General features: G+C 36.0%; 1 protein-coding gene across 4 annotated transcripts in view; it reads right to left on the bottom strand.

The window, feature by feature from the left end:
* The window catches only part of vari (MAGUK p55 subfamily member vari), a 41,611-nt gene extending 16,557 nt beyond the window's left edge, over positions 1-25,054 (bottom strand). The window contains exons 1-2 of one of the 4 annotated variants that reach the window (XM_089239119.1): positions 24,834-25,054; positions 16,755-16,801 (exon numbers count right to left, since the gene is read on the bottom strand). In XM_089239119.1, coding sequence (XP_089095245.1) covers positions 16,755-16,800 — 46 coding nt within the window. In that variant the 5' untranslated portion in view covers position 16,801; positions 24,834-25,054. Of the gene's footprint in view, positions 1-1,519; positions 1,918-16,754; positions 16,802-20,535; positions 20,628-24,698 lie in introns of those variants that run through there. The other 3 variants (XM_089239118.1, XM_089239116.1, XM_089239117.1) reach the window with 3 other exon arrangements.
* Between the last annotated feature and the right edge of the window lie 1,335 nt (positions 25,055-26,389).

Raw genomic sequence — 26,389 nt, 5'->3', positions numbered from 1 at the left:
AAACTAGCAACAGTGTCCCCAGCTAGATGAAATACATAAAAAAATTAGCTTTCTCTGTAAATCATTCCACTGAATACGTACATCCATAGAATTTTACAGACAAAATATTTTTAAAAATTTTTCTGCAGTTATTTTTCTATTTACCCCTGATTTGGTGCCCCATGAAAGAAGCACCCTGTGCGGTTGCATAGGTTACACAACCTTAGAGCCACTCCTGTCCCTAATCTTATCTGATACATGTTAAATGATTCAACACAACACAAATTTTTCATGGAACCAAACAAATTTACTAAATGCTCAAAGTGAAAGCTAAAAAACATTTTTGAGAGACAGTGATATCCCCACTAATGTCAGTAATTCGTTCCATGACTGATGACATAAGTTGAGGTAAACTTTTCCAACTGTAATGTCCGACCCTCCTCAAGAAAATAAGGAAGATAAATTTGAAGATTTTCTTCATTTTTTTTCTTACCATTTGTCGTTTTTTGACAAGACTCTCTTGGGAAACATTTTGCATGAAGAACTGGACAAAAAAAGCCTTAAAACTTTGCTCAAAATATGGCTATTGGTAAAAAATTATATTTAAGATGAGATGACTCAAGTTGAGGGGAAGTAAAAAAAAAATCTGGGTATTACCTTATAGCATAGGCGGAGATAGACTTGGAAGTCTGGGGGGGCAAGGTCATCATTGCTGAGGGGCACGATGATGTCAATTCATATACACACATATATATATTAGATCTGCCCACTCCACTTTTGATGCTTGCCCCCCCCCCTCCCGTATCTCCGCCCATGCCTTATAGAGACAAGGCTGCAACTAGGTAGGGGAGCAGGAATGCTTGGCGATCTGGACAGCTGAATTAATTTGCACCCTTTTATTCCGTTGATACAACTCATTCAACACAAGGATGGGGACACCAAATTTTCATGTTTGTCCCTGGGGTCGAAGCACATAATTTCAATCCTGAGTAGAGGTCTTCAGACAGAGATTCAAGATATTGAGGTTTGACTTCACAATGAATACAATTTTGTCAGAAAATTATAAATCTGAATCATTTAAGGATAATAATACTTGCCACACCCAATACAAGAATTATATTTTTTAATGCTTCCTATCACATTCTCTTTCATGCAATACTATACTATATTCTTTAAGGTTTCACAAACAAATGATAGTTCTAAACATTCTTTTCAATCACTAATCGGAACAGTAAACACTTTTGAGCAACATAAATACTCATTTTTTCCAAACTTATGGAACCAACAGCATTTTATTAAAATCATTCACAGCTGAAATTCAAAAAAAGTCTATTGCTGTAAAGTTATAGAGATACGATTGTGATCATACCCGTTTTCCTAATTAAACAGGAGATATCTGAGAAAGGAATTCTTAGAAGGGAGGAGCTAACGTAAACATGGATTGCCGTGTTTGTTGACTCGAGTAAAAACAAGCCTTTGGGGCAAATTCTTTCGGGTTAAAAAACAACCGAATGACAGGACGTTATTTTCTATTACTTACTGCCTTGTTCTTTCTGTTCGTTAATTTTCTCCATGCTTCTTAAAAGTCTTTTTGAATCGTCTTCATTTCCTTGTTTACCGCCACATATCACCATGACGACAGATTTCCCGAAAATGAGCTACCACACCTAAAGCCAACTTGAACAACAAATGAAAACCTTGCGTAACCCAGCGAGCGAGCTCTTTCACCTCATTTTTTTTACCCAAACAAACAACTACCACTACTTCCCACCAAGGGAAAAAACAACCTGAAAATAAAACTCAAAATTCAAAAACTTAGACTATCAAACTCAAAAATATCCGAATGAAAAAATTTAATTTAGAAAAAAAAATCGATTAACTTTCGTAGGCATCAGAATATTTCCGTTGTTTCACGCAAGTAAAAAAAAACCATACGATTATAGTCGTAAGATACGATTTCTATCTTAAGAAAAAGCCTCGTTTTACGAAGATAATGGGGAAAAAATCGTCCTAAATCTACCGGTTTCGCTCGGTGGTTTCTCTCTTTTATTATTGGTTGCTTTGGTGGCAAGGGCACGACGCTTCTAAATTTCGTTATTCCGTTAAAAGAGGCTATTTGTTTACGGTAGGAGAAACTCGGTACGCGAATCGGGCACGCAGTTGAGCATGCTGATTTATTTACGGTTGGAATTATGCTGGAAAATTTTTTTTTTGCAGCTGCTGTATATGTGTGTGTAGGGGGAGGGGGGGGAAGAGGCAACTATTGTTCAGTGAAGCCATAAGTTTGTTGACATACGACACAGCTTCGGGCTAAAAATGTAAAGAATGCAAAGTATAATGTACAGGGTGTCTATAATTAAAGTTCCTCTGTTCGAAGATGTCTATAGCTGTAACTATTCATCAGAAATCTATGGAACTTTGGGAACATCTTAATCGAAGCTTAGGTAAAAAAATTCAACCCAGCTTTGATCTTAATGGATGGGAAAGAAATCGAAAGCAAAAATATCAGTTCTGACATAGACCACTAGTGAGTATTTTCTCATGCAAATGATAGCGCACTTGCTTGTCTTCGAAACCATACAATCAACCTGTACAAGCTTCATGGCATGGTGTCCATATAGATCTTCGGCAAAATCGTTTCCACTCTTATCTCGCCACTTTCTTTTTGTCAATGTACGTGAATTCTTGGTGCTGCCATCTCCACGTGTATTATTGTTACTGGACACAGGGGCGGCTCGAGAAAAAAAAAACTACACGTGTGGGACCTATTTTTGGTACTCCTCGAGGAAAAAATCTTCACTTAAGACTCATTTTTGGCACTCCGACCACGTGCTTCAAGAGTTAACAAAACTTTTTTTGCCCTTTCAACTCGGATTTGCCACTCCTCCTTGAGCGGCGCCCCGTGAGGCCACACGGCCAAAGATCCGCCTTTGAATGGACACCAGGGGTGGATCTATGGGGAGGGGGGGTGATCACGCTAAACGAAATGCGATAATTCATGAACGTTTCGGAATTTCTATGATAGTATTGCACACACAACAAGTTAAACAACAAATTCAAGAAAACTTCGACTAAAAAACGGAACATTTTTCAAAAGTCTGGACTGTCACGGAAAATATGGGACAAAATGATCACTCGATTCCGAGACTAATTCTTTTAGCGATTTGTAAAATCACCCCTCTAAACAGCGAGCTCTAGATCCGCTCCTGCTGGACACACAATGCACCAACACATTCTGAGTGTTTCCGAGTGCAATACCGTGAATAACATCAACCCGTGGATGCCTAGCCGAAACAAAAATAGCACTGTAAAACTCCCCCATAACCTTTTCAAGCGATGGGGGTTTTGAATAATTATATAAAGATACATATTCCTAGCAAGTGAGAACTTCATAAATCAATGTAAACTGTAAATGCATCTAAGCATAACTCATTCGGCAAATTTCTGCGAACGAAAGCAACATTTTATTGCGTATTCATATAAAAGACCAGATACATGGCTGAACTTAAGAGTGTGAAACGTGCAGCCACACCGTACAGCGTAAGAAAAAAAATATTGTGCGTAGAATACATCACTTGTGCTGTGCCACGGTAATAATTTTTATACGAGACGTGGTATTTTAGGACCTGAAACAAATTTGTTATCTCTATTTTATATGGGAAAATTTTTTCGAAATAAGAGATTTTGACGATGCGAGTAACTTCCAGCTACGAAATAATTTCGTAAATTGAAATACCAGTGCAATGAAAGGGCTGCAAAATATCTAAGCTCGGCCCTGCCAAATAGTCTGATCTTAGTTAAGGTCAAAGATTACCAAGTAGGTCATGTGCCCGACTCCATTATGTGTGAGATTAGGATACAAAATCCATCACCACACAACACCTTATAAATCTTTTAGGAAATTTTACGCTGAACTTTATTGAATATTCCCCAGAAGTTTCTTATATGTGGTGACCTTCAGATTTAGAAAACAGATGAACAACAGTATAAACAAACACGACGTAGTTGTGTGTGTGTTAAAAATGACATTGCTAAAAATACGATAACAATGCTTAAACGCATTAGTGTGATCAAAAACCGGAAGCAAGCGTGACGCATGACAGCATACATCTCTTTACCCTTCGATCACGTCAAGCATACAATTTAAAAAACTGCAGATATCATGAATTGATTCTCTTCCCCTCTCTATTATAAATTGTCATACTATCATAGCAGAGAATTTTCATAGTTATGATTTCCTAATTAAATTATATGAATTTTAACATTGCTTTAATTTTTTACCACACGTCAATGGGCTATTCAACTGTGGAAGAATACGGTGCTACTAGTATGAGGATCTGCGGCTGCACCGAGCCCTCTAAATTCTCCTTTGTGAGAAGGGTCCTGCACTCGCTTTCATATAAATGGATAAAAAAAAGTGATTAAAAAATATTGTAATAACAAAACACGGCGGCTGTGCTTCAACTATGAGAATGTTTGTGAATATTTTAAAACTTGGTATAACGAATTAGTGAAAAGTTTTCGTCCCACGATAATTTTCGCACTGTGCTCCGCGTCTGGCAAAACGGCCCTGGATAAATATCACCGATGTAAAAATACCACCAACACATCGAAAACATGAGAATTTCACTCCTTTATGGTGAGAATTACACATAAACCTCTCTTTACAATATGAAACACATTAAAGCCCCGTTTACATGTGCAAAGATTGCGGTAGCATTGGAAGTGCTAGCACCAGATTGACGACTTTTTTCCTTCGTAAGGAAAGAAATGGAGAGCAGTAATTGGTGAAAATTCTTGAAGCTGGTTTTAAACTCGCTTTTTCTATTTCCCATGTGAACGGGGCTTTAGAGTCAATAAAGAGATATATGTAAAGTGCGGTCATGAAATAACTTCTATAATTGAACTCCTAGAGGCCGCAATACCATAGTAATGAGGATGAAATTTCATACATACAGTGTGAGGCAGTAAAATGAAAATAGTAAGTTGTATGAGGAAGGAAAAAGCGGAAGTGAATCCATCTTGAAGGTCATTTACTCTGGTAACGGTGTTTAGTCAGAAAGTGGTACCATAATGTGGTCCGATATATCATGATTTGGAATTATTGGGCCTTATTTATAGGTCGGGTGGTCTTGCATGCTAGGAAATTTCCATATCCTGGTGGATGAGATCACCAGGAAAGATATTCCATAGAGGCTGTGGAATTCCGAGCAGGGCCATTTTAACTGTATCATGGAGCCACGGCTGACGATGCACCTTTATTTATTTATTTTTTTTCAAACCGAGCACAACTCAGGTCTATTGCCATAGGCAATTTACTACCTAGTGAGTTGTGCCGGAATTATGTGTGTACCTAACAGTCTGAGTGCGTATCTAGTGTTGTGTATGATTTTTCAGTGCTGCCATCTATATCTCAGAAATGAAGTGAATGATGTGTAAATCGGCTGACGATGCACTGGGGGTCAGTGGCGTAGAAGTCGGGGTTGGTCGAGCACTCATGGCATTCTAGGGCACGAGTTCGATCCCCGGAATTTATTCATAAAATCAGCTTCCACAGATATAAAACACTTTAGAGGCCCTCTAAAATTCTCACATAAATTATGTAAATTGTTATGAAAGGTCATCAGATGTGTCTCAATAAAGAACTCCTGGGATGTTCCTGGACGATTCCAAGAGTTAAAAAGGCCCTTAGTCCGAGAGGTAAGGCACGTGGTCTAGTCTTGCTGGAAAAATGTCTCACAGAAAGATCGATGAACTGTAGCACAATAAATTTTTCTACCGTGACGTTCACAGGCGTACTGCACCTGGAAGAGAGCCAAATTTAGTATTTGGTCGTTAAAAATTACAAGAAGGGGCGCTAATATGGATACTTGTCTCGAGTGACAGAGTCAATTTTTGTTTTAGCTACGGCGCTGCGTTTGGTATCCACAGTAACAGCATTGCTGTTTCGATCTTTGAGAAAAAATTGTTTGAAAAGTTCAAATGATGATATATTGAAAGGTATTACCACTTTCTGATTGAACATCGTCACCAGAGCAAATGGTGAAGTCTTGATAACTTCTTTCAAGTTCGGAAGAGTTGTAGCAGAGAAATGGTGTGTGCAACATCGTGTGGATATAAGATGGAAGTTCGCTGCATGCTGACGGACGTGTCAAACGTTTGTTTCTGAAACCCTTCGGTGACAAAATTATATCACGTTTCTTGCGTTTCTCGGTCACCTCTTTTGTCACACCCAACACCAACGAATATCTTGCTATGAAGTTTTGGGAACTGTCATCGTACAAGAAAAATCCTCAAATTCATCCTGACTTAATAGCACTAAACGCGTAGTTCTATCAGGGTCGCAACTAGATGCACGGTCAGCCGGATCAAGCACGCATTTTAAGCGCCCCCCTGTAATGTTGAAGGAAAGGTTTAAGTGTGAGATTCGCACCCCCTCCCCTCCCTCAGTTGCGGCTCCGAGTTCTATACAGGGTGAATATAACCTAATCCGCCAAACAATGGGGGTAATATATGAGCTCTTAAAACCTCGTAGCAACTCTGTCCTATCTCCAACCGTTTCCCACTTATGATTGGATAGAAGGGAGTCAAGTCTGAAAAAACCCAAACTTGTGGAGTTTCCGAAAGACTAACACTCAAACTAGGCAAAGCAGAAAAAACCTTATAAGGTGTCACCATTCCCATCAGGATATTTGGATTTAATGGGAAGCTACAAGCGATGAGAGATTAGCGTAGTGACAAATCGAATTGTCGCCCAAATCTGTAACTGCAAATTCCACAAACACCGTTCTAGCTACAGTCGGTCAAATTCACCAAACACTTGTCCATTCCACGCAGGGCCGCCATTACCAGACGCGGGACCCAGTGTGAAAATAGCGGGGGCACTTTAACATCGATTTTTTTTTTTTTTGAGAGAAGGGAATCAAAAATATTCAGAAAAGGAAAATGATGAAAATTCACAATAAACGCACGAAATAATTCACACACGTACCCATGAAAATTCAGAATAAATGAAAGAAATATTCTCAGAATTGGTGAAAATCCAGACTAAATGAAATAGTTTCAGAACTGATGAAAATTCAGAATTCCAGAATTGAAGGAAATTCGGAATTCCAAAATTGAAGAAATAATTGATGAAAGTTCAGAATTTATTTAAAAAAATAATTCCAGACGGCGGAAATTCAGAATTTATGAAAGAAATTGTTACCGTAAATGCGAGGCCCTGTGCGGTAGCACCTGTCGCACACCCCTAAGCGCGGCTCTGATTCTACCAGCTTTCGAAAGAGCGTATAGTAAACCATATCGGTGTTTTAGTACAGGAGAAATTTATAGCCTTTTGTTTGCAATAAATCACTGAAATCGGCGTTCATCGAAGGAAGGAGACTCGCGAGTTGTTATGGTCAACAATGATTTCAATTTCATGTCCGTCTTCAGTCTGCTGTATTACAAGGTGCAAAAACGCAAGTTATAAAGCCAAACAAGAAAAAGTAACATTTTTGTATTGTAACAAACACATCCACATATCCTCCGGAATAGTGACGGATTTGCATACGTTCCATTTATCCCCCATCGTTTCATTTGAGGACTTCAACGAACGCCGATTTCAGTAACGTATTGAAAACAAAAGGTTAAATTTCTCCTGAACTAGAACACCGCTATGGCAATACCTTCTAGAGCAGAAATCTCGACCCCGAGATTCGTGACGCCATCGAGATCCGTCCAACGAAACCCATCTTCCCTGTAAGATCGTTTTCCAGCACCACCACACACTAACGCCGATGGGTTATATATATTTGACCCCCGTTGCTATATTTTTTCTCAATGTTATAGAAAACGAGGCCGAATTAGTAGACTTGAGCACTCGAATAAACAAGTTTATACTTATAATTCATTATTTTCACGTATCAACTAGGGCCAGAGTTTTAATAAAAACTTGACAATATTTGAAAAATTACCCTTGACCTCAACTTCCCCAAGAGCATTAATTTTTCAGAACTTCATTTCTGTTGATTTTAACCAAAAAAAATATCCATTGAATACCAAAAGAAAATTGAGACCACAATTCAACTATATAATATCCTTTATTTTTCATCACACATGCAATATATATTTTCAGTCATTTATAAAAAAAAAAATAAATATGTAAAAGGAACTAACTTTTCATGAAATAAATATATGTTGCTTTGCTCCTTCCACTATGGATTGGATATGGATGATTGCACGATTCTCATTCATACACAGATGCATGAATTCTATGCCAAGATGTGATTCAAGTAGTAAAAATCTATTTCGAAAATAGTGCTTTTATTAAAAATGTCACCAACTTCCTTTTTGCATAAAAATTTTTTTACTATAATTTTTCTTTAAAAGTGCATTTTTATTCGAAGGTTCTTCAGAAATACATTAGAAAAAATCCACAGAATTACCCCCTCCTAAAACTTACCCCAAAGAAATATTGTTAGTACCTGTCTATATTTCCCAAACCTGGCTTTTGAATAAGTATTTGTATATATTTTCCAATTAAAACATGGAAAACCCAATTCATCAACACAGTATTTTGTAATTTCTAAAGAACCCAGTTGTTTATCATCACGCATTGCAAGTCTATTTCAAAAAAATCACCACCTGTACCAATCATTGATAAACGTAGATTAATTTTGAGAACTTTATTATAAAGCAAAGCGTGATCTATGTTCAAGAAGGGCAAAACATGAACCTCAAGAAATTTATAACCAGGACAAAATTCTTATTTGGGGAAAAAACGCCTTTTTAATACAGCCAGCTTTTCTGATATTTTTAATCAGATGCACTATCAGGGGAAAAAAATGGTCTGGCCATGTATGTTGAAGGGCAAGGATGAACATGGAAATTTATATGGGAACTAATGGACAAACCCACTATTTTTTGTTATTAATGCAATTACCAGTTGTGATGGCTACAACAATAAAGCCAATAGCATCCAAACGTGGATCAATTTTGAGAATTACATTATAAAGCAATGAGCCATATATGTTCAAGACAGGCAAAATATGTATCTGACCAAATTTATAGACATGGGGCAAAATTCTATTTAATACTCTATTATTATACACTATTCCCACGTTGATATCAATAATATAATAATCACTTTTGAATATTTTAAGCTGTCTTATGTGAAGAATTTATGTATAGTTAAAATCTTGCCTTTTGGTGTTTGTAATAAAGTCAGAGAAATTTGTTAAGTTATATGGAAAAATAAATTGACATTTCTTTAATATAATACAGTCGAGCCCAGTTATAACGCCACCACCCATCCCAAAGAATTTTGGCATTATATCAGTTAATGGTTGGAATAGTGTTTCAGAGAGGCTTCATTACATAAATTCACAAGTTTATAATGAAACACTGTATCTTTGTACAATAACAAAACTGTACAATATTACTTGAATATTTTTTGATATAAAACTTGACACATATTTTACACTTACCTTTGAAATTATTTTAGTTCTACATAACATTATAATCCCTACGTTTTTTACATTATAATCCCAATATAGAAGATGTGATCACTGAAAATTTCTGGCAGCAAGCAGAGGTGCACTACAACAGGGGGTGCTATAACGGGGTTCAACTGTACTTTCAAAACATGCAGGAACATTGAGGTCATTCACATTTCGGGATAAGAATGCACCTGTAGTGACAGATTGTATAAGCACAAATAGTCTCCCAAAAGGCTCTCATTAGGTATTTGGATGCGGCGAAACACTGTTCAGCTCACTGTATTTCAAGCGCGTGCTACTTTATATTGTTAATTATATCTAATGAAAATGTTTTACAACATGCACTGTTTATGCCCCCCCCCCCCACACAAACATCTTGACTTGGTTGAGCGGAATATGGCACGAGGCAAGTCCCATGGAAGACACGGGTGGGAAGTGACAAAGTCCATTTTGGAGCAGCAAAATTCAGGATTCGGAGCAGTTTTAGAGAAGCAAATTGAGGATTCAGAGCAGATATTTATAAATTGGAGCAGCAAAATGAACAACAATATTTTCGTTAACCCTCACCCCTTTTCAAAATAAAACAACTGCACTGTCTTTTGTTATCAAACATATTTTCATCAGCTTGTTTTTTGTTTTCGGTGTTTCAGGCTTTTGACACCTTGTTTGAAAGAATGGCTATCATAAAATTTTTCGCATCAGTCTATTTAAGATGATTTTTGCTTACTGAGGGCACTATTTGCTGTCTGGAACAGCAGCCCTTTAAATGAGCTAAATATTTTCTAGTCTCTATAGATATTATAAATTTTCTATACCAAGTTTTCAATTTTTTTATACTCAGAAAGAAATTGTTGCAAAATGGGAGAGAATTTCGGAAGAATCAACAAGATGGTTGGCGATTCAGCACTCATTATTTGGCAGGATTGGCGATCGGACACTCGTTATTTGACAGGATTGGAGATCGGACACTCGTTATTTGGCGATTTAACGCTCGTTATTCGGCAAAGTTTCTAAATTAGCAATCGTAATTCAGCAGACATGCTCTTTTTACTTCCCGAATGAATTTTTTTTTCACGAAACATCGGGATTTGATGCAATGACGATCGACTACAGTAATTTCTACTGCGTCCAGTGCCGACTTTTTTTTTTAAAATGGAAAGTGACTCGCATTTCGCTTTAAAACTGAAAGATCATTGCAAACCATCTTCAGTTGCACGATCACGGATATTATTGGGGTTCCACGGTGGAAAGCCCGATGATGGGCCGATAGTTTAAATACGGCTATAGTTGAAGTACAGTGGAATAAAACACGCTCTTTTCGGAAAGAATCGTTTCGCGGCAAGCAGGAACAAAAATATTTTGACGTCCTTTCCAAAATTCCGGGCATACTGAAGCAAAATTCGCTATTTGGCGCAGAAAAATACGAAAATACCCCATTGGAGCAGGATGGCGCAAGATGTTAATTTTGGCGCAGTGCGGCGCAGAGTTCACCCCTGAAGACATCATTCAAGACGGTTGTTTGGTTGGTAGTTACAATCAATGCAAGCTCCAGTTCTTGCTCTTCTTGGGTGTTCAGCGAATTCACATGATCCCATGATACTGTCCAAGTCATACACACCTATTGACATGGAATAAAAGCATCATTAGACTTTTGAATTTTTTCAAAATTTGTGAATGTATTGAGTTGAAATTATAACACTAAAAAATTTGGGATTTTCATTACTTTGATCCTAGCAGTCTTACCAAGATCTCCACAGATCTTACCAAGGGACCTAGTTTCAGGAGGGGGCATGAAATAAAATATTTTCTTTCATGTAATTATTTGAAATTCTATCGAAGGCTACAATGAGAAATTAGAGTGGGATCCACTCAAAATTATATCATAGAAGCACGGCTCCAGGATGTGAGGGGGAGGGGAGCATGAAATATATTTTCTGTAATTATTCTAAATTCCCTCCAACTGTTTATTCATTAAAAATTTCTTATGTTGAAGGATAACATTAAAAAATGATTCAAATAGAACAGCACCAATTTACACAATAATATTACAGAATATTCATTAATGAATTTCATGTAATAGTAAAAAATGAACTCACCTGTGTAATTTTATATACAGCTGCACAGATAGGCCTATACTTCCTTCACTGAAGCTCGCTGGTGGCCGGATTAGCTATTGTTTTTTTTCAACTATTCTTTTTAAAGGACTTCGGCAAGAACATTGTTTATTGCCTTGCCAAGAAATAAATAAAATTAACGTTTAAACTAGAAATTTATCATTAAAAAACTGCGTGCACGTGCATGCTAACGGCTGTCAATATGGCGATCAGGGCAAAACAGCTACAAACGGGGAAAAAACAGGCCGGAGCGTGATGACGTCACAGCATCGGAAAATCGCGGGCGAAGGCTTCTTGTTCTAGGTGTTGGCTATGGTTTGTTGTACGCTCTTTTGAAAGCTGGTGGTGGAATGGACAAGTTTTTGTTAAATTTGACCGACTGTAGATAAAAAGGTGTTTACGGAATTGGCAGTTACAGATATACTGGCAACAATTAGATTTTTCACTCTGCCAGTCTCTCAGCGCTTGTAGCTCGCCATCAAATCCAGATATCCTAATGATGTGTGTGGAATGGTGTTACCTTATAGAATTTTTCCTACGGTGTTTTATGTTACACATGGGCTCGTCTATCACCCCCTTTCGTTTGGCAGATTAGGTAAAATTTACCCTGTATATTTAAACTTCTATAATACGTGTTTCAAAAGATGGCCGAAATACCTCACATCCGATATGTTATCGCCAATCCCACACATACAATTTCTCTGTGTAGCCTTTATTTTTTGGTTTCTTGATGTCTTTCTTACCAGCTTTGTCGTCCAAACTGGCATAATTTGTACAGCTCTGGCTCGATTATGTCTCGAAGTAAACGTGAAAGAAGTCTAATTTTGAACGGTGCTGATAACATTGCATTATAAAAAGTAGGACGTTATTTGATTTTTTGGAATTTATATATAGTTCACACAATAATAGTCTAAAACCAAAAAAATTTTCTTAAAGGCATTGCCGTGATCTTCGAGCACCGCCTCAAAATAAATATGTATGAAGTTTCTTTTGCATAACTCAAGTATCTAGAACTCTAGGAGCTCGTTCATAGGAGAATTTATTTCATAACCACCCTGTACTATGTATGTATCTTTACACCCTGCAGGACATAATATTTGAATTTCCATTTCTATAAAGTGTGGACATTTCCTGTACAACCGCGATTTAACAAATCGGATGGGTCAGACAGATTATTCCTTTAAATCGTGGAAATCATTATTTAAATCAGCGTTCTATTGTGTTAATAGTTTGATATTGAAAAACTACCACAATAACTTATTTTTAGCTTGCAAAGTATTTTTTGCATTTGCCAAGTATAATTTACTTTCCTATTACTAGAATGTCTGTGCAAAACTATAAATTTTAGACATTCGAATATCACACAAGAATTTAATTAGACATGACGGCTCACACTTTGAATTACTTACTCAAGTACTGTTAAAATAAAACCAACCAATTATCAGAAAACAAAGGAACATATAAACTTGATTTTTCTTCAACATATTAAAAATATGTAAGATAACTATATTTTCATTAACTAAATGCATTGATATAGTTATCTTTATACAATTAATTTCATGTAATGCAGTAATAGTTTATCAACTATTGTATTTAATAATCAGCTTAACATCATTGATTACTTCTTTAATATTTACCATGGCATTTGCCTACCATAACACCTGAATTTCTTTACGTCCAGTTTCAATTAATCAAACAATTAAATCAACCTCATACTCAAATTCTTGGGGTAATTCACCAGGGATCAGGCTATGAGTGTTTCAAATGCAGAGCCACAGAAAAAACTTTTCCCAATTTCAATTTATTGTACGAGATGAAACAGTACATTATACAGTAAATACTCTAATTTTTTAAATACCATAATCCTTTTCGCTTATCGAGTAGCTTTTCAAAGTGGTATTCTCACTCACGTAGAAAACTGCAAGGAATAGATAAGGTCTCAACTCCCCACATTTATCAGTCCCCACAAATCAGAAAAACATCTTTTGAGAGCACTTTTTACTTTTTATAGGTCACCTGTTATGTTTTATAGGCCTGAATACAGATGTCAAACATCTGAAATTCACACATGGCAGAATACAGACGTCAAACATCTGTATTCTGCCATGTGTGAATTTTTTTTTTTTGTCATGTTTAATTATGAAGGCCTGGCCAGATGCATTATTAATCTATGCAGGAATCAGGTTCATTTTACACAAACATAATGCAATTGTATGAATAAGGGTTTTTTTTTTTTTTTTTGTATTTTAACCTTATAATCTACAATTTTAGACCATCTTTGCCAAACATTGCATATACTGTATGCCAAACAGGACCCAACTTGAACAATAGGCTATTTCGTCGGAGCTGGGCAAATTCCCGAAATGGGTAAAAAAACTATCAGAAAGCAATGGTTCTTAGGCCTCAACAATGGCTTTTTGAATGTTTACTTTAGCTACACATTGGTTAACAATGTGTTTCAATCATGTTTAACACTTTACAATGGTTTGTAACTTATGCTCCCAGTACATGGAAAAACCAGGAAGCTCCGGGTATTGTAGCTAATATATGTTACTGCCAAAGAAAGAAAGATTACGTGAAAGAAAGGTCATGGCGAGGGGGAGGGGCGGAATTTCTCTGAAAGAAATTCCTTGTGCACCTCAACCCCCTATTAGCCTTTTGAACCTCAGCCAAAGGTCAATCCTGCGTACACTCCTGACTCATCACAATGTGTGTGTGAATATACATATGAGAGAGAGAGAGATGAGGTAAACAACCCCAATCTTCAAGAAATTGGTATTATAAGATCTATAAAATTCAAATAACAATTCTTTTAAACTACTGCAGAAACTGAATATTTGTAGAACAAGCAAAGAATATAAAGAGCACGTCTTCCATGGGGGATATCAACTATCACAATAACAAGCTGGAATGAGGATAGTGAAAATGGTAGAAAAATCATTGCATGTAGGCAACCCCAAAAAATAACACTATTTTCAGACCAGTTTGGTCCACCACAAAACGGATGATAAAATGATGCATGTAAACCCATCTCACCAAAGTAAACGCCAGATTACTGGACAGGCTGGGCTAGCTCCTGGCCAGGTTATGGAGAGTCTATTGTACATAACATATGAAGCAGAAAAAAAAAACTTTTGTGAATGTATCAACCAAGTTTTTTTTTTATTATTATTATTATTATCAAACAGCTTTGCTCATAATACACACAGTATTTGAAAATAAGTAAATGTTGTTGTCAGACACTTTGGGATGTGTTCCAACTTTTGACAAAGTTTCAAAGTAACATATTATTCAAGTTGGGTCTTGCTTGGCATATACAGGGTGAAAACTGAATAAATCGTAGGTCATAAAACATACTTTTTATTAGAAAAATTATTCAAATAACATGCTCACTTTAGATATGTAATTTATTTTACTAGGGACCATATATGTACCGAGATACAAAATTTCAGATCAGGATGCAGCAGCACATATTAAGGAACAAGCTTGTTCTATACTATTCTTCTTTTCCTCATTTTCAGCGAGTTTTGAATTAAAATATCTCGGCTAATATTGTAGTTAGAGTCATGAATTTTTTTTTTCAATAGAGACAAGACAACATCTTTTTAACTGAAAGTTAATTGGGGGGGGGGAAGAGTGAAAGAGGTAATAAAAAGAATTGGCATCAATGTACATATATGATACCTGGAGAAATCTGAAATGGCATGTTATTTGAATATTTTTTAAAATTGAAAGTATGTTTCTATAACTCAGTTTACAAGTTATTTGAACTGAAATGAACTGAAGTCTTCACCCTGTATATACAAAATTTAGATACGCATGTTAAGTACAATTGGAAGCTATCTGTTCTTAATTGATAACAGCCATATTTTTTTTGGGTGGTGTTACAGCAGAGCGCCGATTAACCGAACTGTCCAATTATCCGAACACCCTATCTCTCCCTCAAGTTTTTTTTTAGATTTAGCACACAAAATCAAAAACATTCCCCTGATCAGTGTATCGTTGTGGGAGCAGTAATAAGAGAATAAGGTCTTGGAAAAAAGAGGTGAAATCAAGGTCAAGACAACAGAATTCCTGTTTAGCTTACCTCTCCCCCCCCCCTGCAGTGGGCTCTTCCTTTGTCCTCTTAGCAGCTGTGCCGTCTTAAGAGCATCATGGGCTCCCAGGCCAAATATTTTTTCTGAGGCCCTACCTCCAAATTCTCGAAAAATTCAACTAAGTCTCATTTTTCTGAAGCCCTCTTTGCTTGAGGTGCCCAGGTAGGCCCATGAGTTAAGACGGTACTGCTTCGCAGAGGAACTTTCCATTGAGTGACAGGTTTCTTGGAAAAGTTGATTACTGTACTCATGATCTGTTACAGTCTGGTTCATTTCATTTAGAACTAAGGTGAAAATAAGATGTCTGGGAAGCGAAAAAAGGATTGTTCTTTCATTAGGGGAAAAAGCAAAGATATTGAAGAGGCTTAAAAATGGTGAAGCAGGAACAAAATTAACATTGGAGTATGGTGTAGGAAGGTCTACGATACCAGAAATTAAAAAAAGAATGGAGATTCCATTATAAATTTTCTAACGGCACTTGAACGTGAGCAAGGAAGCTTAGAACAAAAATCTATGAAAATATCTTTCGACGATAAAGTTGATAAAGCTTTGTACATGTGGTTTTTACAAAAACACTCATCTGGTCAACTAATTTCTGGACCCTTATTGTGTGAGGAGGCACTGTTTTTCAATGAAAAACTAAATGGAGAAAATACATTTCAAGCAAGTTCTGGGTAACTTTGATTTGCAACCTATTCCCATTTTATGACATTGATAAAAGTCCTTTGCCCGGGAAAGCTTTTTATATTATCAGTGTATGAAAAAATTTGGAAGAGCGCAGTAGTCCAGGTCAATAAGATACTCGCACAAGGTACCAAAGGATGTTTAGAGGTGTTGCAAATTTGATACCCAATTAGTCTGTCAGAAAACCTCCTGACCCTGGGGTACTACAGAGACAGCAACAACATGACCACATAGAAGGATTGCTACTGCAGGGAGTAGTCCCACACAGAGGGGTTCCACACCTTGTGTGCAGAATATGACTGTGGTGCAACAAAAATGATCAAAATGAACAGATTTGAGATAGCTGCAGCACTATCTTTTCAAGTTATATGTCTCATTGACACATAATATGAAACACTCACCATGGCCACTACTTGTACTGCTACTACTGCTGCTCTCAGTAGGCATTCTACATAAATGAAAAACAAAACATTATATGAAATACTAAATGATCATACTGACGCTAAAAAATTACTATGCAGTGTACCTTTACTCTAAAAAAATGGTTAATGAGTTTATAAGCTATGAGTGTCTAACAGGGTCGTCTTAAGAGCAACATGGGCCCCCGGCCAAGTGATTTTTCTGAGGCCCTTACCTGGAAAATTCTCAAAAATTTCAGCCAGTTCACACTTTTGTGAGGCCCAGGTAGGCCCATATGTTAAGATGGCACTAGTGACTAATAATACTGATCAACGTTGATTTTGTTGAATTCATAATTTATACTGCTTCTTCTGTACAATTAAGTTTTTTTAGCAAGAACTTCCAAATTTTAACATTACTGTATCATAAGTTCTTTGAGTAATATGTTAATATATGTAGGATAATGGGAGGCATGTGCAGACTTTGGAAGTACAGGGAAGCCACTATAGCAAAATTTTATTATAAATTTAGAACAGCATTACTCTTGCTACAAGATTAGATTCCTTCTACAGCAGGTTCCAGGCTTGGAAGTGTTCATTCTATCAACGTAAAAAATAATTTCAACGTCTGCATTTTGAACAACAGCAATTTTTAGGCCTGCAAATATATATATTTTTTTTTTTCTGCAACAAGATGAAAAATTTTAATCAAACAATTTAATTTTTATTTATCTTTTACAATTCTTCCCTGGAAACAAGTGTAAATTATTGGGTTACTGTATATTAGAAATATATGACGACATTCATATTTTTTATGGGCATTTTTTTCTCAGCCACTTCGTTGGGCATTTTCCCTGTTGTGGCCTTGTATTTGCATATGTCTCACTGATATTTCATTCCATTTTTACCCATCCACACTTACCTCTTTCCAAAAGAGTTATATATATATAAATGGAAAAATAGTAAAAATCTGCAAATACAACCATACACCACGACTTGACAATTGAAAAAATAAATAAAAAATAGGAGCCAGTCAAATTTCATATGAGCCAAAAGCATATTTCTTTTACAAATGGTACAAAATATATAGAGATGTAAAATTCTCGAGAATAAAATCTTTTGGAGAATATTCTCATCAAGGAGAAAATTCAAGAATATTCTCTGGTGGGACTACTATTATAAATAACTTGAGAATATTCTTATAAGTTCTTGATGAGAATATTCTCCTGTTATTTATAATATATAGTTACATATAATATCCTTGAGAATATTCTCTGGAAGGACTAATTTCATAAATTACTGGGGAATATTCTTATAGAAAATAATTATTCTGAAGTTATTAATAATAATCCTTCCAGAGAATATTCTCCTCGATTAGAATGTTCTTCAGTTCCCGACATCTTTCCAGAGAGTATTATCAAGAATATACGTAATAACATGTATTATAATAATCTTGATAAATAACTTGAAAATAATAATTATTTTTGATAAGAAATCTCTGGTAATTTATAATAGTAGTCCTTTGAGAGAAAATCTCTGTCCCTGTCTCTCTTCCCGTCAAGATGGGAATATTGAAGTTTGAAAGCAAGAAAATTAAACCAACAGGGCTGAATTACACAACTTTTAAAGAAATGTGAGTAATACAGAATTTAAGTGTGTGCATTGAAGAAAACAACAGTTCTGTATCTTATTTCTGAAAATTTATCTAATTTTAAAATAATTTTTTAAGGTTTTAATCTAAAGGTCTCTAAAATATTTATAACCAAACTTTTAAAACCCCTCATCATGACCTGGAGAGTGAGAATATTCTCGAACTAAAAGTTGCAATTGGGGGTGATTATACAAAAAATTGTTTTGTTGTAAATATTTCACAGGCAATGAAAATTATATTTCACAATATAAACATAATTAGCAAAAAAATTAAAATTATTTAAAAGAAAAATGAATATTCTCGATTATTCTCCAATTTTTGCATTCAGGAGAATATTCTCAGAATATTCTTGTTCTCCGAGAATACCTCACATCTCTAAAAATATATATATACAGTAAACCCTCAATAAGTCGTCACCTCATGTTATCGAAAAATTATGACGGCTTAAGCGAAGTGCAGTCAATTTCAATGTGCAATATTGTGAAAATCGTATAAACTTAAACTAATATAAAATTTATTAAAATATGAATCAAAATTACAATATTAATAAAATTCATAGATAGAGAAAGAAAAAATAATAGAAATATTTTTTACCTTTTCTGATCTCTTATCACTTAACTTATTATGGTAAAATGTGCTGGTACACATTGATCTATACTAGTAATTATTATTTTAGACTATTCATAGCAACTGTTAGAACAGTTAGCTTTTCTTCACAACAGAACTATCGCACATAAATTTTACATATATATGAAATTTAATTTTAGTGTTTCAAGCCAGGTTTTCCTAGAAGAAGGTTTCTACAGCGTGCAGCGTAAAAATGCTGATTGGTAAAAAAAAAGACCTAAATTTCAAGTTTTTAACCCAATCAGCGTTTTCACGCTGCACACGGCGCAAAAGTTCTACTCCTACGAAAATCCGGCTTTAATTCTTCATCAATAGTCAGTAGTTCATGATACAACCACAAGGTAATCTCGAACACAGGATCCACTTTTGACTTTAAGTGGGTGGGGGGGGGGGTTGGCTGGTCAAGGAGAAGTAAACATTAAAAGACCAAGTTTGGAAAGAATGTCTGGTTTTTCAACAAATATATTTCGTTTAAATTTGAAGACCTGGATTAGTGGGAGTCCATACAGAAATCAGGTCTAGCTCGAACAGTCCCTTACGTTTCAAAAACCATAGTCGGAAAATGAATTCTCCTTCCCCCCCCCCTACCCCCAGCATAACTTTCTTTACTTAAACTGTCCGTTTTGGTACATAGGCTTTTATGGTGACTTTTAACCATATGGCAATGCTTTTAACAATCTTTTTTCTAGTGGGTTGCCATTAAAAAACAATCTGTTCCTCTGTCTCAAATTTTTTCATAGTGACGAGTTAACCGAAATTAGCGACGAGTAAACGAGGGTTTAACAACATTGTTGTCTATGAAAGCTGGAAGGGTCTGAAGAAAAATGACAACTTAACCAGAGTGACGACATATTAGGGTGACGAATTAACGAGGTTTTACTGTATATATATTTTCTCCAACTTTTCCAGGACTTGGTGACTGACGATGTGGTGGTCGAGTGGTCATAGTGACAAACTTGCATTGCGAGGATTCGGGTTCAAATCCCACCATTTCCACAGTGGTGGTCGACTGAAATTGGTTTTGTGTGATTCCCAACTTTGAGGCAAGAATGCAAGCTGATCTCTCCATTAAAAAGTCTTGCTACAGAGAGCAACAGGCCTACAACAGTACAAATATTCAATCATTACACTTCACTCATAGTTTGAAATATAGATGGGAGCACTATAACAAGCATTATACAGAAATAAACTTCACGTAATGTTCATAACACATAGGCCTACACTAACAGCTTCAGCAAGGCCCATGTCTTCTTCGACCACCTGCTTATATCTCTTCATTGAGACATAGCGATGGGCCATGATCTGATTAGGAGGAGAACTTTCTATATTCAGGAAGATATGTTGATATAAAAATTCTGAAAATTTTGTGTTATCCTGAGATTTTAATTTAATAATCATGCATTTGTAGAGCTAATACCATGTTTTTTAGTTGCAAGGGCAACCAGGTGGCTTAGATTTGTCAAACAGTGCTATATAGGCTACTGATTTTTTAAAAATGTTTATCACCTGGCAGTCCAGTGGTTGGTATGATAGTTCCCAGCTGTGGGTTCCAATCCTGGTTTGAGCATGGACGTACCAACCCTAGCAATTCTCTGAATCGATCGCACAGATCTCTTAGAAAAATGCAAAGATTACATTTCATTTTCTCTACTGTGGGATATACACATGGCATTAGAGTATGCAATATGAAAAGTATTCTGGAAGATATACATATAAAGATTTGAAAGTTATGGCCCTCATACTTTAATTGTAACTAGCATATATGTCTACCTTTATATCCATTCTGTTGCTGTTTATGTACATAGTATAGTCAAGATGAAGAGAATCACCAAATTAACCCTTTAAAGACCTAACCTGAACTGAACTCAGACATGCATGATCTGGCATTCTGGTCCTCACCATGCATGAAAACATAGTTTTTCAATTGAAACAACACTGTTTATTCACTTTAAATAAAAAATAATTAATTAGTTATGGCAGGGCTTGACAAACCCCTGGAACCAGTAATTACAGAATTGGCATTACCTCCTCCTAACCAAATCATGGCCTACCGCTCTGTCTCAACAAAGAGATATAAGCAGGTGGTCGAAAAAGACTCTGTCTATGCTGGAACATGTGTAGGCATATCTGTTGTGAACCTAACGTGAAGGTTGTTTATGTGTAATGCTTGTTATAATGCTGTCATCTACTATCAAATTTTCAAACTATGAGCGAAGTGTAATAATTGAATAATTTTACCATTGCAGGCCTGTTGCTTTCTGTGGTGAGACTTTTTAATGGGTAGATTGGCTCGCATTCACACCTCAAAGTTGGGAATCACAGAAAAGAGGTGAGAACTTCAGCTGACTAGCACTGCGGCGACGGTGTATTTCAAACCCAAATCCTTCAAATCCCAATCTGTCATTATGACCACTTGACCACCACAGTGGCGATATTGGTGCCAAAAATTTTGTATATGTGGTTACCAGGGGTTGAAAGTGCCAGATTCCCATGGCAACTAGAAAATATATATTGGTGATATATATATGTGATTGCTAAATTGGAATCTAAGGAGCAAAGATGACAAAATTTTCTGATTTCATTACATTACATCTTTTAACATGGAAGAAGTAATGAAGTTCTGGAAGAGTAGGAAAAAAATCAGAATTAGGACCATGTTTCTTGAGCAAAAACCCTGCTTGGCTACTAAGAAATTTGGCTGGAGCCTAAATGTTTTTTCAATTTGTCAAGCCCTGGTGGTTACTAACTTGGAATCAGGACAACACAAAATTTTTGGAATTCACATCAATGCATCTACAAACAAGGAAGGGGGGCGACGTCCAGGAAAAATGTAAACAAACATTAGTTTCGGACCAGTTTTTCAAAAGAAAAAAAATTTTTGACTCCTAAAACCATGGCTCCCCACGAGGGTAGGATTGACAGGGCTTTGCCCCAGGATGATATTTTCATAATTTTTTTTTTATTTTTCACACAATTAAATTTACTATAGAAGACTGGGAGCCCTGCTGCTGAATGTAGGGGTTCATGCCTAAAATATTTTTCTGGCACCTAGGTTATTTTGCAATCAGTCAAGTCCTGGTTCATGAAACTTTCAAATTCATAATAAATATTTTTAGAAAACAAATAGTTTTTGTAGATGCAGTAAAACTTCTTGTAACTGGAATGTAATAATTTTTTACACATTCAAATTCAAAGATGTATATACATGGGTTGAGAGGGTACATGAGAGATTAGTGACCAAAGAACCTTAGTGAACATTGTTTTGCTCTAAATTTTTTCAGACTTATGTAAAACTGTATGAATAAACAAGCAAATTTCTACAATTTTTAAACTTTTACTTGCTTCAAAGCCCATAATTTTTTGCCCTACGGAGACGTTTAAGCTTACCTGAAATAGGTTTAGCCCTCTTTATTGTGAATAAAGGCAGTTTTACTGCACATAATATATGTTTAATGTATATTACTTGACTGAGTTAATCCGTGTAATGAGAGAGTGATACCTTGGCTAACGAAGATAATTCATTCTGGAATCACACTTGTTAGCCAAAACTAGATTTCCTACAGGTTTCTATAGAAAAACATTTAATTCCTTAAAGGTGCTGCCTAAAAGTTGAAGATAATTTTTTTGAGACACTAAGGAGTGATATAAAAAATTGATCGATGGCTGAAACACACAGCTTTAAAATTGCATAAGTGAGAATTTACCAGAAGACGGGATACTCAAGATGTTTTAATTTTACATTATATAGGCCTATACTCAACCAGCACCAATTAGACTAAAGCTGGTGTTAACACAACCCAGTCTAGTTGGTAGGTGTGCATGTAGATGGAAAATAAGCTCAAAGAATGTCCAAACTGTTCAGTTTGATGCTGAACATAAGAACATTTAAAGAACATTTACTCCGAGAACATAGGCACCTTGCATTTTCTATTATCTGAATCTTTTTTTATATATCAGTTTTTCTCAACCTTTCAGAAAACAATGACCATGAAAATTTCCAAAACAATTTGACGGACTACTTGTGTGTCCTGCAATACGGGATATTCCTATAATTTAAATTTTTTATTTTGATACACATTTGTCCCATTTTTTCAATGATATTTATTTGAATTTGTAATATTTACTAAAGACCTGAATACACACTGCGTTTTCATAATACAAATTATATTACGATAATTATGGAAAAAATTATAAATAACATTCATCTCACATATTTGTCAGGTTTAATATTTTGTCCTCAATTATTTTGGAAATTTAATTACGATTGGTGATTGAGTCTACTTTTGACAATGTTTTACATGACAATTGGCGATGTCCCGTATTTTACGGATTATTACTCAAGATCCCAATTGATGGAATTTTATTTTTCTCAATGAAATATGGTCATCAGATCATTTGAATATTTCTTTCGTGAAAACATTTTTGTTTCTGCGATTTGTAGCAGTCCTTCATTTCCATGTCTCCAGCAATTTTAGTAGTAATTAGCAAATTGCATTTAAAGCAATGAATTGTAATTTTTGCAAATTTATTTAGGATCACAATTTCCTGCATTCTTCTCAATGATGTATAGTTAACCTAAGTATGAAAGTATAATTTTTTTATTTGAGCCCATATGGACAGGGCCACAACTAGGGCACTGAATCAGAGGAGGCGCAAATTTCATTCTCAAAACTCTCCTTCAACATTACAAGGGGGGCGCCAAAATGCGTACTTGCGCCAGGTGACCAAACATCTAGTTGCGGCCCTGCATATAGATATTACTAATATAAATAACGAATAAATAATTTTATCAAGTCTGCCTGCAGACCACCTATGCCATCGTCACGGACCATAGAGAAAAGCCGTTTTATATGAAATGGTTCAAAAAACTTCAGATAGAGAAGTGAAGGTACATCTGGGAAAAGATTCCAAAGTGGACACAAGTTGATCAGGCTTGAGTGACAGTAATTTTGATGCTGATTGGAGCTAAAATTCAGCTCACGACGTGACTGTTTTATGTTAGTGCATGCATCTATATAAAAAAGTTTTGTTAGATGTGGCAGAAAAATCATAAAAAAATCTTCGTTAGCTAAGGTATCAATGCACAGTAAACTCTCGATAATCCGGCGTTTTTTAGGTAGGTTTCTTTTTTTTTTGAACACTGAATAGGTAAAGCATGTAACGCTGTCTGTGCTCAGGAGTTTGTCATTTAAATGGGCATTTTCAATTGACTTCCAGTAATCTGGCGATTTCGATAATCCGGTGAACATTGGTCCGATACGTGCCGGATTAGCGAGAGTCTACTGTATTTAAAATATCTATCAGGGTCCGTGCATTAACTTTGGCAACCTATTCAACTTGACATAAAAACATATATCTTACAAACCTGTGCTTAGAGTTAAAGCAAATACATAAAAAAAAGGAACTATGAAAAGTTTTGATAAATTTTAACCATCTTTGAGCAAAGTATGTTATGTTTTGAAATGGGTTGGGCAACCTGTCAAATTTTGATCGCTTTAAATTTTTAAAGCACACGAGGTAAAGAATGTAAATTTTCTACAACTGATTTTAAATTTTAAAAATCTCAATTGTTGCGACACAAGTAATAAAATAACGCCTGTCATTATTCAGTTTTAAATATTATTACTACAGATGTATACATTTTTACTTAGTTCAGAAACAAAGCTTACGTCTATCCTTCGATTTATTCGTTTAATATTCCTTGTAATTAAGTAGAATATTAGTCAATTTGGTTTTTTCACGTCATTCGAAATAAAAGATCAATGCCCTATTGACATCAAATATTTTGATCACGGTTGATTTACCTTGAGCTGATTCAAAACAACGTCGTGTTTATTTGAATCCGAATGCGTTGTAAATTTTGGACAACTTCTACTCCTAAATACCAACAGCTAAATGTGGCTCTGACATGGGCGGTTACAATGCGCCGATAGACGTTGATGACCTCAATGTGTCTACTTTGACCCCATCAACGCCATTGAAGGGGAATTTATCGTGAATACAGTGAAATCTTGTTACAACGATACTTGGTATAATGATAAATCCCTCTACAACGATACTCTTTAAAATGGCTTATAGTCTAATGTTAAACTACAAATACGGAAAACTGGCTGAGTGAAGAGATATCGATGTTTCAGGAAAGGAAAATTCACCTCTGCCCTCGCGGAAACTCGAACCCCGGTCTCTCGTTTGCCGGACGAGTCCTCTGCCAACTAAGCTATGAAGACAGATAGAATTGCCTCTTCTTGGAGCGATAGGTGGAGATAGACTTGGAAGTCTGGGGGCACGATGATGATGATGTCAATTAGGGGCATAGCCAGAAATTTCGTTCGGGGGGGGGGGGCACTTTCATTTCGGGGGGGGAACAAAGTCACAGAACAATAGATTTGTCCATCTTTTCCCCTTTCTTCGGTCATTTCCTCACATTTCGAGGGAGGGGGGCAGACCCCCAATTCCCCCCTCCCCCGCTACGCCCTTGATGTCAATTGAACACTGCGTGGTAGAGGCGGTGGCAGAAATGCAAGATAAACCAATTCTGAAGAGAATAGAATCCTGAAAAGAGGGTAAGGCGAGAATGGTTGTGAGTTTATCGATGCAAGTTGAAATAGGAACCCTAAAATATATCTCATTTAGGAGTTATAGATGGTGTTGATCTTGGTGAATGAAGATTTGGCTGCATTAAACCAAGCAACTGCCCCATAACCGATGGTACCTCCAATAATGCTTATGAGCGCAGGTTTGAGAAATTTACAAGAAACATTTCTTGAGGAGTGAGAGATGGAACAACAAATGTTGAAAGATAAAGCGCCCTTAGAACGCAGAAATAATAATTGTTTTTGCCAGGTGAGGGTGCAATCCAGATAAACACTCAGAACTTTCAAACGGATCGAACGGAATGTATTCATCATTAACGCTGAAAAAAGGAAAGTGGAGGACGTTTTCGTGAGAAAATAGAAAATCTAGATTTATGTAGAAAAATGCACAGGCCACTATCTTCAGCCCATCTGAGAATATTAGGCATGGTATATTCATCGACCGGATTCAGCATACTTCCCATCTAACGCATTCATTTGGAGAAAAATGTCATCTGCATAAATAAAGAAATTGATGTCCGGAGCAATATATGAGATAATATCTAATGTGAACAATGTGAAGAGAACGGGTGAAAGAGTAGATTCTTGTAAAAGGCCACAGTTAGGAGCAAAAGCTCTAGATCTGGAACCCTTCCTATAAATAACATGTTTGCGGTTCGAGAGATAATTAAATAGTCAACTTAAAAATTTTCCATCGAAGCCCAAGCGGGTTAATTTAAAAATGAGCAGATCATGCTTCACAGAATCATAGGCAGCTTTTTAAATCC

Source organism: Pholcus phalangioides, unplaced genomic scaffold, assembly GCF_987345545.1.
Source record: "Pholcus phalangioides strain wild (caught in Gottingen) unplaced genomic scaffold, Ppha-v1.0 ptg000011l_1, whole genome shotgun sequence".
In the NCBI taxonomy this organism is placed as follows: Eukaryota; Metazoa; Arthropoda; class Arachnida; order Araneae; family Pholcidae; genus Pholcus; species Pholcus phalangioides.
This window is presented reverse-complemented; position numbering and strand designations above follow the sequence as displayed.